This window comes from Microtus pennsylvanicus, chromosome 6 (assembly GCF_037038515.1).
Source record: "Microtus pennsylvanicus isolate mMicPen1 chromosome 6, mMicPen1.hap1, whole genome shotgun sequence".
NCBI lineage: Eukaryota > Metazoa > Chordata > Mammalia > Rodentia > Cricetidae > Microtus > Microtus pennsylvanicus.
Window position 1 is genome coordinate 32,054,477 of NC_134584.1, and position 17,832 is coordinate 32,072,308.

At 38.0% G+C, this 17,832-nt stretch overlaps 1 protein-coding gene across 1 annotated transcript; it reads left to right on the forward strand.

Moving 5' to 3' along the window:
* Positions 1 to 580: 580 nt before the first annotated feature.
* Positions 581 to 15,635, forward strand: Rimoc1 (RAB7A interacting MON1-CCZ1 complex subunit 1). Its single transcript, XM_075975972.1, has 6 exons — positions 581 to 856; positions 4,151 to 4,257; positions 6,521 to 6,667; positions 8,579 to 8,710; positions 9,721 to 9,835; positions 11,146 to 15,635. Exons 1-6 carry the CDS (start codon positions 757 to 759, stop codon positions 11,427 to 11,429), a joined length of 885 nt encoding a protein of 294 aa, XP_075832087.1. The 5' UTR covers positions 581 to 756; the 3' UTR covers positions 11,430 to 15,635.
* The last annotated feature ends 2,197 nt before the right edge of the window (positions 15,636 to 17,832 follow it).

The following is a 17,832-nucleotide window of genomic DNA, read 5'->3' on the forward strand; positions in this document are numbered from 1 at the left end:
AAGATTAGCATTCATGGAATGCAAAGCGGTTTGACCTCTTGAGCTCCTATTAACATCCGGAAGAACTCTTAACACTTGTAAGAAGCGTCTCAAGCTGAACTAAACTACCTATCACGTTTAGGGCGCAGGACACTGAAGGTACTTTAAAATGTGAGCTAGCAACGATATATCTGAGCTAAAACAAGCTGCAGGGTTAATATTCGTTACTCTATCTAGCACCTCGCGGACGGCCTAATTGTTCGTCTCGGAGGAGCTCGGATGAACCTCACCCATCCGCAGACTTCCGTTTCTGACCGCGGGACTACAGTCGTTTTATTTTCGGCAACCTCTTTCCTACAGGGCCAACAGCTGCAATCCTCTTTCCAGACCTTCCAAGCGGCCCGTTGCCTGCAAGCAGCAGGGGCTGCAGGTGCTGCAGGGGCTGCATTCTCCCCCGCGCCCGCGGAGCCAACCGACATCCCATTGGCTCAGCCTGGAGCATGGCCGGCTGACGATTGGTTGAAAGAAGTAGGCGGGAGGGAGGTGTGCCCTGACGTCACATGGGCTCCCTCGCAGCACAGGATTGTGGGAGGGACGGGGCGACGGGGAGGAACTAAATACCCGGAACGACCTTTGCGGGCCAGGACGGTCACCGCCCGGAGCCTATGTCTCCGCCCACCGGCCGCGTGGGCTCCGCCCCCGCCCCGCCAGCGAGGCCATCAGGTGATCGCAGGCCGCCGCGGTCACGTGGACGGGCCGGCGCGCCCCGAGCTGGCCATGGCGGCCGCGGTGTCCGGTGTGGTGAGGCGGGTGGAAGAGCTCGGGGACCTGGCTCAGGCCCACATACAGCACCTTAGCGAAGCCGCGGGGGAAGACGGTGAGGGAGCGCCGCAGAGGGAGGCGGGCGGACGGTGGGGAGACCCGCGGGCCCGCCGCGCTCGCTGGCCAGAAGGCGCGGCCTGCGCTCCTAGGCGGGGTCCCTGGTCCTGGCCCTCCGAGGGCTGGCGCTTCTGAGCCGGCCCCCATTGGGCAGTCATTTACCCTCTCCTCAGAAGTCGCGCTGCCAAGGCAGCGGGCTTCACACGCCTTGAAACCCTTTCTGTTTACATCCGACCAGATGTGTAGTGTCGAATCTGCGCAAAGGCTAGACTCTGAGTAAAAGTACACACGGACGTTTTCCTGAATGCCTAACTGTTCCCAAATGAACGATGCTTTTCTTTTCATCCAGTAAATACAGAGAGGCGTGCATGACAGTTCACGTTCTCATTACTGCCTTGTAAATTTCCCCTTTGTGTTCAGTTCAAAATTCAGTTGTAAATAAACGGAATTTCACACAGTTGCACTGGTGTAGGTGGAATGAGCTTCCCTCCACATCATCTCAGTCCTCGCCAAGCCTTGTGTATTCTGAGAAATGTCTGAGATGTTTCCTCGGGAGGAAAAAAAAAAATGGGATGCGAAACCCATCGTTCTTTTGACATCGGAATCAGTTTGCTTTTTATAATTTCTCAGTTGCCATTGGTTCGGCAGTACTTCATTTGAACGTTGAGCCTTTATCGTGCACGAGCCTTAAAATTCTTGTAGCTAGACTCATACATTTTCCCAAGCGATTGAACACTTGGTATATTTATAGAGTCGGTTCTGCAATTAAATGGCCCACTTTCAATGAAGAACATTTGCTAGAGCATTTCTACGTTGGACCATGTTCTTCAGTGTCCCACACACCACATTGAGGCTCTCTTTTGGTTTGTGGCAAGTGAAACAGGCTTCAGTAGTGACTGTTGCCTAGTCTATATCCCGGTTTCTTTTAATTCTAGCTTTATTTGGATCATCCCAGAGCACAAATAATTTTTATTCACTTATTGCTGAACCCAACACTCTTTCATAATTTTCTTTTGAAAGAATTCTGTGATCCTATGTAGAGGATACCTGGGGGAAAAAATTCAGTGTTAAATAGTTTTGGAGTCTTCATACATCTGAAATTTTACTTAAACCACAGCCATAGCTGTCCACTTTATGAGCTCCTAGTCAGTATTGAAGTTAATTTTACCCGATATTTACTAATAGAACTTACATGTATTTAAATTATACTTGACCCTTTTCCATACGACAAAAACAAAACACATTGGAAACTTATCCTTTAGCCTAACATTTTTTTATTAAGTCATCAGTATTGAGAGTTTCTCTTCAAACTAGGTTATGTAAGGTGCATCTTCATTCCACTTAAGAATGCTCTTTGTATTTGTGGCCATTTTTTTTCTCATTATTAGCAGTATGATACTGTCTTGTATGGAATTAGACCGTAAGAAGGATATTTTCCAGAGATTATGTGAGTCACTTTTCTCTCTTTCCTTGCCAGTTTACTTTAAATATTCTAGCTAAAGGTAATGTGTTTTTATGGACTTTTCTAGCTATGCCAGCACCACACCCCTCCTATGGTAATAGCTATAACATCTTGCTTCAGCAATGACTTGGTTCAATACAAGTCTCTGCATTTACTATAATCTTCTAAGCATGTCGGGAATGCAGCATTCCATACTATTTGGGTTCACAGTAGAATCTTGTGTTCTGAGTTGGTTGGTTGGTTCTTTTGGGCCAAGGAGAGATAGGAAGAGACCTAAGTAGATAGCATTCAGTGTAGGTGAATAGTGATCTTACAGCAACAAAAATTCCTCTAAAGCTATAGTTTAGTTTTTTTACTCGGGAAAACTAAAGGGTGTTATGTAATTGCCAGCTGCCATACCGGATGGTGTTTTTATTCTAACACTGAATAACTTATCTCTATGTAACTGCAGAGGCTGGATCAGATGAGACCACACCAACTACTAAATTGTCCACTGGCAAATGGTTAGGAATGGTCCCATGTTTCAGATAAGAGGCCTAGAAACTTTAGTGTCTTGTACTGTGGTATACATATATACATTTTACTACTGAAGTGAAATTTGAGGGAGGGTAGTGTCTTTGGGACTCACAAAGTCTGAAATCAGAAGTCAAGAAAATACGGTAGTGACGGGGAGATGGTGAAGGTTGGAAAGTTGAGTAAATTGTGATAAAGTGTATTGAAGTAGTAGAATATTTGTTTGTTGTTGGTTTTGTTTGTTTTTCTGTAGGTTTTGAAGGAATGAGGTAGTTTGCCCCATACCAAAATTTTAAAGGAATAAGATAGCCCTCTAGATTGTAATTGTAGCTATAGCAACTGAAAATGGAAGTATGTTAGAGTTGTTTACAGTCTGATATTTTCACAAAGATTTGGCCAATTAATCTTTTAGGAAACATTTGCAATTGCATTTATGAAATTACATGCATTCAGTGGAAGCTCTTTCTGCAAATTTGTGGATTTTGCATTCCCATAAAGGTTGTAAATTTATTAAGTATTTTAAGTATTTCTACATTGCAAAAAATATAATAAACTGAGAGCTACATAGATGGCTCAGAAGGTAAAGCACATGTTGTGTAGTGTGGTGAACTGCTGTAAATGTGAGTTGTAGCGGGCCACATGTAATCCCAGTGTCCTCTGAGTAAGTTGACCAGCTAGACCAGCAGAATCGCAAGCTCCTTGTACAAGTGAGAGGCCTTGCCTCAATATGTAAGGTGAGGAATGATTGAGGAAAACATCTTTTTTATTGTTGTTATTGATTTTTCAAGACAGGGTTTTTCTGTAGCTTTGGAGCCTGTCCTGGAACTAGCTCTTGTAGACCAGGCTGGCCTCAAACTCACAGAGATCCATCTGCCTCCTGAGTGCTGGGATTAAAGCCGTGTGCTACTACCACCTGGCTTGAGGAAGACATCTTGATGTCAGTCTTTGCCCTCCATGTGCATCCTGCATGTGTGTGCTCATGTGTGTAAACAAGCATACATATGCATGTACACTACACATAACATACCAAGAAAGAGTGAGCTGTATACTTAATTCCTTAATAAAGTCTCTTAAGAATGCTATTTCTAAATGTAAGAAATAGCAACAGTGAATTAAAAAAAAATTTTAAGCCTTTGCTTTGAAGAATAAATTTATTTCATTGTGATTGGGTTTTATGTATGAAATACTTAATATTTTAGGTAAGAAATTGCTCTTTCCACAGTATAGTTTCTTTATATCATTTCTGTTACATAGTACTTTTTTGTTTAAAATGCCCTTTGGATTTATGTAAAATAATCATGTTTTTATTACTTTCAGATCACTTTTTAATTCGGGCCTCTGCAGCTCTAGAAAAATTGAAACTCTTGTGTGGAGAAGAGCAAGAATGTTCAAATCCATCAAATCTTTTGGAACTGTACACACAGGTACTAACACAAACGTGATGTCTGGCTTTACTGAGGGTGTGTTTACTGCACACATTCATGTGGACGTGGAGACTTGTGGACTTGTGTGTATTCACGTGGAGATCAGAGGTTGATGTCAGGCATTTTCTTCAGTCACGCTCCATCTTGATTTTTGAGACAAGGTCTCCCGTTGAACCGTAACTTATGGATTCAACTGGGCCAGCTGGCCAGCCAGTGAGTGCCAGAGAAGTACTTTCTTAGCCTCCCCAGTGCTGGGATTACAGGTGCCCAATGCCAGGCTCAGCTTCTTACATGGGTGCTGAGGATCTAAACTCAGGTCCTAATGTTCACATCAAATACTTCATTGACTGAGCCGTCTTTCTCAGTCCCTGAACTCTGACATTTTGATATCAGATTGATTATTTAAATGCTAGGCTTCCAAAGGTTATATACATAAATAAAATAAAATTTTATTTATAAACAAGTTTATAAATAAAATCAAATTAATTGTAAAGCATTGAATTTTGCTAAAAAGAAAAAGAAACTGCAGTTTGAAAGGAGTAAGATTCATTAGATACGTAAAGAAAAATACTGCTATTAAAATAATTATTGATAACTAATCAGAATACTAGAAATTAATGCCTAATTTTCTTCCCTGGAATTCACCTTTTCTTAGGATGATTCTCACAGTAAACATGATTGCTGTGCTGTCATCATATGCATTCGTGACATTTTCCTGTTACTTTTTGCTTTCTGTCTTAGTTTGGGTTTCTATTGCTGTGAAGAGTTACCCTGACCACAACAACTTTTGTAAAAGAAAAACATTTAATTGGGGTGGCTTACAGTTTCAGAGGTTTAGTCCATTATTGCCATGGCAGGACATGGTGGCATGCAGGCAGACATGGTATTGGAGAAGCTGAGAGACCTACACCGCTGGCAACATGAAGTAGTCTGAGGACTGGGCATGGCTTGAGCACATATGAGAACTCAAAGTCTACCTCCACAGTGACACACTTCTTCCAACAAGGCCACACCTACTGTAACAAAGTCACACCTCCTAAGAGTACCACTCCCTATTGGGGCCATTTTATTTCAAACAACCACATCTTCCTTTTGGGTGGTATATACTTTCTTGGTCTTTCCACACAAGCTGACATCTGAATGAACTGTATGCCATTATAGTAATTGATACTTAAATAGCACTTTATAGTTGGCAAAGTGCTTTCGTATGCCCTTTCTTGATTGCTAAGAGAGTAAAGATAAAGTAGTTATGAAAAATGGAGGACTTGGTTAAGTTTGGAAAGAGCACATTTGTAGCACTGTGCTTCTTCAATAGGAGGTACATATGAGTGTTACTGCCTCCAGCATGACTGACTTAGCCTATAGTAGCTAAACCCTAAGAATTAACTTGGAAGTCTCTAGCTCTTCAGAAAACTTTTCACTCTTGTCTGCTATGGTGAGTATTCTGCTTGTCTTTCACATGAGGATCCTCTAAATACTGAACTTCCCCCAATACAGCAGAATATCTAGGGATACAGACTTAGATTTCCCATGCCTTGAACTCTGCTCATGACTCTGATTCCTTAGCTTCCTCTGTAAGATGCTCGTGGCTCTGAATCAAGATTGTAAGAAGCTGATCTCTCTGCCCTTGGGGATAAGGCTTAGGCCTTATTACTTAGGTATCACAAATTGTGCTTGTAGTGTTTCATGTGTTTTACATATTCATTTTACTCTTAAAGAAAGGAACTTTGAAAGGTATTGGCTTGTCCATGGTTAGTTTTGTGACCAGTAGAAAAACTACCACTGTAACCCAGTTTCCAGCAGATTAAAATAAGTAAGAAGACTAAGGAGTTTTAAGGTCTTAACAGGCTGCTGGGGACTCAGTGTTAGAATTGCACACATTGATGGCATACTTCATTTATTTGGTGGCAGGGTGTATGCTCTCAAATACTGGCTGTATATTTGGGAACACAAATCCCCCAAAGATTCAGCATTAAAAAGTAGAATTAGACTATAAAACTTCAGGCATTTATAAATTATCCGGGAGTTATACAGATATGAGCAGCAAATAATAATTGATTATATTTTCATAATTATGACATGTTAATTGAAACATGAATCTTCATTTACTTCTTGAAACAGTAATCCTTTTGGTGCCTGAACATTTTGCTTCCTTTCAAATTTAAATACAGTGCTGACATGGTTGAGTGTCTAATAAAGGCTAAACACTTTGCTATCCTGTAAAGTTTCATCTCTTACATATACTTTTTTTTGTTGTTTTAAGGCCATATTAGACATGACATATTTTGAGGAGAATAAGCTAGTAGATGAAGATTTTCCTGAAGACTCTTCTCCCCAGAAAGTAAAAGAGCTTCTCAGTTTTCTTTCAGAACCAGAAATTTTAGTTAAAGAAAACAATATGCATCCCAAGGTAAGTGCTGTGTACATGCAGATTATAACAGAACATTGTCACATTGTCTTGCCGCCGTTCTGCCCTTTTGTTTGTTTTTGTTTTTCAAGACAGGATTTCTCTGTGTGGCTTTGGTATGCTCTTTAGACTATATTTTTGATGCTTGTGAATGTATCCTTGTTTTAAGTTAAGATTAAAAGAAAGAGGTTTGCTGAGCTTCGATTCACATGCTTTATTCCTATCACTTGGGAGGCAGAGGCAAGGGGATCTGTGAGTTTGAGGCCAGCCTGGCCTACATAGTGAGTTCCAGGCCAGCCAAGACTATTTAGGAAGATCTTGTTTCAAAGTGTACGGGGAAGCCGGGCGGTGGTGGTGCACGCCTTTAATCCCAGCAATTGGGAGGCAGAGTCAGGTGGGTCTCTGTGAGTTCGAGACCAGCCTGGTCTACAAGAGCTAGTTCCAGGACAGGCTCCAAAACCACAGAGAAACTCTGTCTCATTTAAAAAAAAAAACAAAGTGGATGGGGATTGGGGGAGAGGAGGTTAATACTCTAGACCATGATCAGAAAAGTGTATTTTATGAACTACTTTCAGAATATTTATATAATGGAATTTTAATTGTATTGCATACAGAATCCTTTTCTAATACAGATATTTCCTTGTCGCCTTTACTTTTGCAAGCACTGTTTTTTGACAGTCATAAAATCTAATTGTCTTTATTGCCTTTTTTTTTCTTTAGAGTTTTGAGACAGAGTCTCACTGTGTAATACTGGCTGCCCTTGAACTCTGTAGACTAGGCTGGCCTTAGACTCACGGAAATCCACCTGCCTCCACCTCTTAAGTACTGGAATAAAAACCATGTGCCACCACGCCCAGTCCTTACTGTCTGTTTAAATCCTGACCCTGGTGAACATTGCCGCCTTTCTTACTGGCACTGATCCTTTGTCTCCTACATGTTCTTTTCGCCATCTTTAGAAGTTTTTGCTTGCTCTTTGCCAGAACTCTCCTCTTCTTCATTGTAGAGACAGGCATTGCCCAAGGATGTCTCCTTCATGCTTTGATGTCTCTGATCTGTCTCTAATGTCCTGTCACATGCTTTGTTAACAGCCTTCTCTAGTTGGCCTTATGTATCTAGGTATCTAGTCCTGGGTTATTCTCCCCCCCTTTTTTAAACATGTATTTGTGGGTACAATGTGTGCATGCTTATGTGTGTGCCACAGTACACATATGGAGGTCAGAGGACAACTTGCAGGAGTCAGTTTTCTTCTTCCACCATATGGGCTCTGTGATTGAATTCAGGTTTCAAGTCATGGCAACAAGTACCATTACCTGCTGAGCCTTCTTGCTGGCCCTGCTGGATACTATTTCAAGTAAATGATTTCTTGTATTTATGTGCCTGTTGACCATCTATCTAAATACCTTCTTGGCTTTATGTATTCATTAGGACAGGCGTTCTGGTAGAGCAATAACCCCAAGATTTAAAGGCCATACCACTATAAACATTTTGGTTTATTTAAGTTATTTTTTCATATATAGCTTTTCATTATTCTAGCAAATTAATTCTTATTCTTTTCTGTAGTTCCTATTTCTTTCTAGAAAAATAGATATTATCTTGACTCAAAGTCTTCCTAAAAAGGGTATCTTTTTAATGAGAATGGATTTTGCATTTTTCCAAGTAATAGTAGAGGAATTTTCTACTATCATATTTCAACTTAATTTTTAATACTACTTGAAATTAAAGAGTTATTTTGCTGTATATATACCAACAGATGACAATATTTCTACTTAATTCAAGCATAAGCATTTCTCTGTAACCTAATCTGGACACATTCTGTGAAATGAGAATGCTTTTAGTTGCTTAATTTTCTTTAGAAGTTTGATTTTGTAAATGTATGGCTTTGTTTGTGGATATGCCTTTTGTGTTTCTTTTCAGCTGTGCGATTTGCTTGGGGATGAGCTACTGGAATGCCTCTCTTGGAGACGAGGAGCCCTGTTATATATGTACTGTCACTCTCTAACTAAGAGAAGGGAGTGGCTTCTGAGAAAATCTAACTTGCTCCAGAAGGTAAGAAACAATTTCATTTATGATTTTGATTGTTAGCTTTACAGACTTTAGAACATTTTATAATAATAGTACTGAAATCAGAGATTCTGGGCTAGTAGACCTACATTTTATAATAACAGTACTGAAATCAGAGGTTCTGGGCTAATAGACCTACATTTTATAATAACAGTAGTGAAATCAGAGGTTCTGGGCTAGTAGACCTACATTTTAGGTTCACAGGCTGTGCTCTTGGGATTTCTGTAAAGACTAAGATGACACATGAAAGAACAGCATTTGGAGACTTGAGTTTTATTTTTGTTTGAATATAAGATAAAGCTGTTAATTTCTAAATATTTTCTTTGGTGAAAGAAGTTTTGTTTTGTGTGTCTCTTTGTAAGCAAGGTAATTCTGAGAAGCCTGTAGGACCTTGCTCCTAAAACTATGACACTCTCTGTTCTAACAATTTTTATTCCAAAGACATGAATCTTAGTATTGTGTCACTAAGAATTCCAGCTCAGTCTAAATGTACCCATAGTTTGCATAGTCTTGGAAATGGGAAGCCATACTTTTAGGTAGAAAAAATTAGTTATATCTGAATCATAAAACGGGCTAAAATATAGTTCACTATATTTTAATATATAGTTCAATGTAGGACACTTGTCTAGCATTCATGATGCCCTAGGTTAAGTACCAAGTACTGCAAAACAAACAAAACTCCATATTTATTTTTAAAGGTTTTTTTGAATTCATGTTTACAACATTCATCCTTTGATAACATTTTTTTAATAACTGCATTGCTGCAGCTTATGGTTGTGATTGATAATTTCCTCCTTGTTCCATACTCATTATTTGGGAGGGTTTACTTATATTGCAACAGTCTCAGGGTGATAAGTCTTTATGCCACTGGAATATCATAGTAATTATATGTACTTCTGTATCGGTCCATTTATCCTTGAGTAAAGAATGAGGCAGAGAGTACTTGTTTATAGTTCCGTGCATAATGCTGTAATTTATTTGATTTCTTTATTTAGTACCTTGTTGATGGGATCAATTACTTGCTGCAGATGCTAAATTATCGATGCCCTATCCAGTTAAATGAAGGTGTTTCTTTCCAAGACCTAGACACAGCTAAATTACTGAGTACAGGTAAGGTGATTTCTTGTTAACATTTCTAAGTAAAGTTTTCTTTCTTTTTTTTTTTTTAAGATTTTAGAAAGCTTGCTAACTACTCTCATTGAAATTTCATACAAGATTTAAAATGAATGCAAGAACTACAATTTTTTTTCATATAATGTAGAAAAACACTTAAAACATGTTTAGTTTTAGCTAGATGTATTGGCACAAGTCTTTATAAAAATCCCAGTACTCAAGAAGCAAAGGCATAAGAAATTGTGAGTTCAAGATCAGCTTGTTCTGTATAGTGAGTTCCAGGACAGTCAGAGTTACATAGTAAGATGTGAGAAGTGTGTGTGTGTGTGTGTAATTTTGCTTTTATTCATGTGTTCATGTGTGAGTGAATTTATGTGCATGTATGTAGGTACCCATGGAGGTCAACAGGATGCAGAACCTGGAGTTAATTTAGAAGAGTTAATGTATCATGTTACTTTTGTTTTGACAAGAACTAGATTTGGCTATTAATGTCATACTAGAAGTAAGTTTTAAAGGAGATAGACTTTTAGGGCTTTTTATGTGCTAATTGTACTTGATAGGTAGAAATTGCTTTACACATAGAAAATATAATGTGTATTCCTACTACTCCTGGTCTACATAGATCTCTTATTCTAAGTCTAATTTGTCTTTATAACAAATTAACATGCTTTGACCTTAAATAATTAATTGCAAAATTTCTGGGAATAATGTTAAAGGAATAGTCATCTTTTGATGGAAATTGTCCTGGTATTCTTTTTTCCTAGTGATACAAAGCAACTTGGATATCTTTAGCATCTGTGATAGTTTAGAATTCTATGGCCTACCAAACACATGATAATACATAAGACTGTTAGTGTACTCAAATATAAGATGTATTATAACAATATAGTTATATCACTGATCCTAGAGCATCCTTCAAAATAAACTTTGTGTTCATGGATGCAGTTCAGAAAATTTATGAGAGTTCTGAAGTTATGTACAGAATTTAGGCTATAATCTAGAAGGGTTCCACCAGTGAAATTAATTCTCAAAGAAGGTCCTAAAGAGGCCTCATAAAAATGTTAAGAATAACTAAATCATTATTTAAAATATTATTTGACAATACTCTGCTTTGTTTGGGGAATTTCTTATCTAGGTAAAAGACACAGCATTGATTTAGTTAGAATTGTGCGAGTGATAGTGGGCTTTTCTGAGCATTAGTAAATGGTATGAAAAATGTTTATTGCTAAAGACATTATGAGTTTTTCAATAGCTGATGTTGCTTTCTATAAACTTAACTCTAATTTCAAAATAAATGACCTTCCCAGGAATATTTAGTGATATTCACGTGCTGGCTATGATGTACAGCGGAGAAATGTGCTACTGGGGATTAAAGCATTGCACAGATCTACAGTCAGAAAATAATGAAGTTGATACTGATGTTTTTGGAGCAAGTTGCACCACACACAAAGAGCCTTTGGATTTCCGAGAAGTAGGAGAAAAAATTTTGAAGAAGTATGTGTCGGTGTGTGAAGGACCTCTGAAGGAGCAGGAGTGGAGCACGGCGAATGCTAAGCAGATCCTGAGCTTCTTTCAGCAGCGCTGCAGCTAGGTGTGCTCTGTCCTCACTGCTTGGAAGAAGATGGGTGAGATGGAAAAGAAGGCTTCAGGAGAGGCGATGTCTACACTGATCCTAAGTATATACACTACGTAAAGATGCCCAGCATGGTACCCTTCTCTAATGCTATCACCATTCATTGTATAGTCCTAAATCTGTGAAAAAGTAGTCTCTCCCTTCTAAAATAGCATATATGTTATTCTAACTGAACTGAACTGCATACAATCCTGCCACTGGTGAGGAGGACCCCAGTTATATTTCACTGTGGTAAAATATTTGTAACACAAATCTGCATACTTCAAAGATGAAAATCAGTTTTCTCCTTGTTTCAGATATATAGATCAGTATAAATGTAGGCAATTAAAAGATTATAACTATATTTAGATTTCATTTCCAGTAATCTAAATGGCAAAAGATTTTAGGGATGAACCATTGTATTTATTTTGCCATGTATTACTAATAATACTTAAATTATTGACTTAGCTACTTTATAAATTATTTTTCTTATTTTGTTTAAAACAAAAACTGCATGGTTTCTCCAATAATGAAGATAAAAATCAGTGTAAATGATTCTGTCAGTTCAGATGCTTTTAGGGCACATCTTTGCATATAATGAACTTTACATATGTTTTGCCTTTATTAGGATTGAATGCTGATGGTCAGAGAGCCTAATTTGCTGTCTTGCTCACCAACTTTCTGCCTACCTCAACTCCTGTTGTCTTGGGATAGTCTGTATGATGATCCCTTCTGATGCACTAGACTTCTGTCCCAATGACATCTTTACATTCCAGTAATTTCTGCTCCTGCACCTTGTGCATTAGCCATACTCAGTTTCTCTTTCTAAAATCTTAAGTTTCAGTAACTGATAACAATTCTCCGCTTTTTTTTTTTTTTTTGGTTTTTTCGAGACAGGGTTTAATTCTCCGCTTTTTAGCTTTTAAAATTTCCTTGTTTTTATTGGTTTCTCTCTATTTTTATTCTACAGCTTTTATCCTTTTTACAGGTTTCTTTCTTGACTGTTCTTCTGACTCTTAGTGAGCCTCTTTCATGCTTTCTTTGCCCTGCATTTCATGGGACGTCATCTGAACTACTCTCCCCCATTGTTTCCTCTTCTGTCTTATCTGGTAGTGTTGTCCTTAGCTGGCTTTCAACACTGTATTAATCCTCCATCAGCTGTTTATTCTTAGGAGACTTAGTTATGTGGAAGGCATGTAGTCTTTCAGAGTGTGTTTCTACATGCGTGACTTCACTTAGAAGAACGTTGACTGTAAGCAACGAAGGTGCCTGTCCTTCCCCCCTGTAGTAGAGTCAAATTCATTAGTCACCTCTACTGTTGTTCTTTTAAATTCTGAAGGAGTCAACTTATATTTACTCATTTTTCTGTTTTAAAGAAAAATAGGTTGCCTATTTTTTGATGACCAATCTTTTCTAGTTCCCTGTTTTCTTGTTGTTTCTCACTTTCTGTCTTCATGTAAGTTCTGTTCTTCTTTCTCTTTCTTGCTTTTTACTCCAAATGCTCATGCTAAAGAATATCTTTCACAGCCATTTGGCTTGCAGTGCCCATAATATCAGGCTGATTTCCCTGCCAGGAACTTGAGCCCCAGTCTCCTTGCTTCCTCTGAAGTTTATTTCTAACTGCCTATTAAATACTGACTGCACAGTAATTTTAAGTTCAGTATGAGCAAAAGACAGATACTTCATTTTTAATGGAAAATCTTCTCTGCTTCACCCCCCCCCCCGCAGTTTTGTGTAGTTTTTCAGGAAGAGAAACAGAAGGTTTACCTTCCCAGCCTCATTTCTATACTCTGATTTGTCTTCTAGATCAACATTTTTCCAAACATCAAAATTACAGGCTCCTTTTTGATCAACAAAATTCTGAATAGGCAATGGTAGCTAGGGGAGATTCCTCCATCCCTGCTTCAACTCCTGGCATATCTTTATAAAACCAAGATTTTTATGTTTCCTAGCATTTTAGCAAGTTTTATTATGAAAATACTTTGGCTTTCTAAAATTAAATAATCTTTAATGTGATTTTTAGAAGCACAGACTTTTTCAGTGGGTCATAGTCAATTAATCAAGTTCTTCCAGTACTTTCCCAATGCACTTATGTGTTTCAGCCTCAGTACCTTTGTAGACACCATTATTTCCAGGCCTTTCTTTGTGGTCAGGTAAATAATTTACTTGTATGATGTACTTTTAGTAATACTGTGTCCAGAGGCTGTTTTCAGCCCTTTCCAGTAGAAATTAGATATTCCTTCATATTTTTTGTCTTCCTTTTCCCACATTACCACAGCACAATGTGTTGTAATTATTTTTCTTACTATTAAATGAACTCCATATCTTAAAATTTTACCTTTGCACATACTATTCATTGCATGGTAGGTAGTTATGTTTTTTGAATTAATGAGGCATGATTTGAAATGCCAAATTTTGCACAAAAGCGTTGCTGCTATTGCATTCCAAACTGCCATGCCCTCTATACCAGTGGTTCATACATCCAAAAGGAAAATATATTCCTCAGAAGAGTAAAGTGTTACTTGGATACTAAACCTGAGAAAACAAGACCTTGTCTTCAGAAGCTGAGAACTTCATGTTTTGCCTTTATTACCTTTGTGGACTCACTGGTTGGTACAATTATGAGGGTATTCTTGGGTGCTTTTGTATAATTTACTCCCTCCCCCAAACAATTGGAGAACAATTTGTAGACCATAATAGTTGCAGTACTTTTTACTGTGGTATTATAAATGAACAACACATTTTGTATTCATTTAATCTTGATGAGTAAATTCTTTTATGTAGAATGAAGTAACCTCAAAATACCAAATATTCCACATATGGACAATAGTTAAGCCTCCAATCGATTTTTTTCAACAACTGTTGTATGCCTACTACATGCCATGTCATGTCCTAGGCACCAAGGATAGAGCTTTGGAAATACTATCATCCATGAGTGGATGAGGAATATACAGCATGTCAAGGGATAATGCTATTGAGCATGATGTAGGGTGTAAGGGACAAGTGTGACTTGGAGATGGGTGCTGTTTTATTTAGAGTGATGAGAACGGCACATCTAAGCACCTGTCTTCAATTTCCATCCTGTTATTTAGATACCGTGGGTATTCAGTACTCTCAAAGATTTTCTTAGGGAAGTCACCACCTACAACCTTCTCACTTTTGCTGCATTGAATGGACTTCTTATCAGTGGCATTCCTAATGTCTACTGCCTAAAGGCCTTGGCATTTTATTCATTCCAAGTAGTTTTCCTACTACCTTCCAGTTCCCTTTTCTGTCTTCTGTAAGGTTCCTATATCTGTCCACAGAAGCCAAACTCTGTAGTTTCTTTAATATCACTTCCCTATATATTTAAAACACAATATGAGGTAACATAGTTTGGGAATATTACATTAAGAGGTACTTAATATGTCACAATTAATGAATACATTATATATTCATGCTGATGTTCAGTGGGTTTTGTTTTCCTACTTCTAGTGAAAAATCACTTTATCTTCAGTTGGAATTCGCTGCTGTTTACTAAGATGTAAAATGTTATAGGATTTCCCACAATCCTTAAATGTTTATCCTTAAATGTATGAATTTTCTGATATGGATCGGGCTGTGAGACTTGAATGTGAGTTTGAGGCCAGCCTGGTCTACAAGGGAAGTTTCAGGACAGCTAGGGCTATTACACAGAAACCCTGTGTCATAAAACAAAAACAACAACAACAACAAGACTAAGAGACTGTCTCTTACTATGTTTATAGGCTTTTTGGCTACTGTGTATTATTTGGTGTTAAGGCATTCCCTTGTCTTTTGCATACAGTAGAGTGAGGTAAGAGTCATGACTAAAAGCCCACCATAAAGTTACATTCCTAGTGTTACACAGCCTTGCCGTCAGTGCTCTGATCTTCATTAAAATGTATGAGCTGTGTGTGAAGTTGTTGTCTGACTTATCTTCATGACACTTTAAAAACCCACTGCTACTAACATGGTCTACTTTAGATTGCTTGTATCCTTGGTCTGTCTTTTAGGGTCCCTTTTGTGACTATGAGGATAACCCATCTGCCACAGAATCCAGGATTCCATAGTTCTCTAGTATTACTTACCCTGAGTTCTTTTAATATAAAATGAAATACATTATGGAAGTATTATATTAACATGAGCTTAATATAGCCGGAATTAAAAGTATTCATTATATACTTATACTGGTGTTGAGTAGTTTTGTTTTTGCGACTTTTAGTGACATTTTCCAACTACAGTGTTTTGGAACATGATTAATAAAATAAAACCACATTCCTGTACTTGTTTCTTGTTTTGTTTTATATTTTATTCTTGCATCAGAATAAAAACATTTCCTGTCAGTTTGCTGTCCTGATTTTTGAATGCTTTTTTTCTGGTCCTAATAACTTGCAGACAGGTTAGCATAATGATTCAGATAGTGAGTTCTGGAGCTAGAAGGCCTGAATTAATTCACAGTCCTGCCATCCTAACTGTAATCCTATGTAAATTACTAAGTCTTTTTGGCTTTTAATATTCTATTTCTTTTTATTATTTTTAAGTATGTTTAAATGGTGCATTTCTTTGCTCATGGCCCGCAGAGGCTAGAGCTTCAGATATTTGGAGCTAGAGTTTCAGGTGACGTGAGTCAACTGGGGTGGGTGTTAGGATTCCAACTTCCATCCTCTGCAAGAGCAGGAGGAACTCCTAACCACTGATCCACCTCTCCAGTCCATTAGTCTTACTTTCCACAAATATTTCTATAAGGAATCTGAATTCTCCTCATTCAATAGATAATTCATATTTCCTTGTAATACAAGAGCAGTGGCATTTTGTTTCTTCATGCTTAACTGACTTAGTTTCTCATGCTAATTTTCTTTCTATGAAAATAAAATAACATAGGGAGGAGAAATGCCATATAAGTAATTCTTCCCTTTTCCTGATGACCCGAGCCTATGCTTGACCTATTTGCTAGCAATGGCGTGTGGAAAAATTATTTTAAATTTAGATTCTCACAGAGCCCCAATTGCCCGGTCGTCAAGCTTTGTTGAACTTCTTGTCATTCAGATCCTCAGCTACTACTTTCTGAATGATGGGCCCTATTGCAAAGCATTTATGGTCTACTACTGAGCAGTAAGTACTGTTCCATGCGCCATATATTATTAATTCTCCACTGTTTTAATATTTATATACTGGCGACTTTCTGGTAGCCTAGTATGTTCTTTAAAGGTTTAATGTTTATAAAGATGTGGATCTCGCCTTCTACTTTGAAGATTAAATGGGATTAATTTTTAAATATCCTATGGATTAGATATAAGAACATTTTGACAATAGAGGTTAAGCCAATTGTATATGCAGATAATAAAATTTAAATGTTTTCACAAAAACAATATAGCTGGGTATCGTGGAGTGGTAAGCACTTACCAGTTGACAATTTTAGATTGAGATAGTCTATTTGAAAATATCTGATACATGCTACCAAGTGTCTTTCCTAAAGGAACCATATCCAGTGCTATATAATATAGTCTACCTCCTTTTTAAAAATGTCTTTTAAATTAAGATTAAAGTGAGCAGAATAGACATGGCTTCCAAAAGACTAAAAATTCACTTGTTGCTTTTAAGAATACCACATTGTTTTCCTATCAAATTTTCTCCCATTGATCATTGAACAAATTTTTAGTGTACTTAAATTTTTGTAGTGAACTTAAGATGCCATTTTGGTATAAAGCACCTAATGATTGGGCTATTTTTTGAGGCAAAATAACAACTCTTACGTAAACAAAATATGAGTGGCCACAGCCAGAGAGTACTCAAGTTACCTTGAATGGCACACTGAGTTGCGGAAGCAGTTCACAAGAACAAAGGCCACATATGAAATACATTTACCACCTACATTCATGGCAGCATTATGTACCCAGCCTAGATGAAATTGGGTAAATCTTCTCTGGATTTCAGACGTTACATTATTTACTCTAAGATAGGTAAAGGGGGCTGGAGAGATGACAGCTCAGCAATTAAGAACATGTACTGTTCTTACATGGACCTGAGTGGGTGGCACACAGCTGCAAATTCCAGACCCAGGGGATGTCTCTGGCCTCTGCAGGATCCTGCGATTCATGCAGATACTCACAAAACTATAGTTAAATTAAAATCTTAAAACATTTGTAAAGGCTAGATGTTTCCTAGCTTCCTAACCACAAGTTTTACCTAATATTCCTGAGAAGGTTAGACCGAATACAGTGATTGAAGGTAAGGCGCTATTAAAGGGCATTACTGAGGCAGTTTTGGCTCTCCAGCCGCAAGACTCTTTCTCCAAAGCATGATGTGCTAGTCAGTCAATGTCACATATCCTGCAATATCTTTAATACAGATATGGCTTCTTGGAGAACTTTAGTTCCACAGC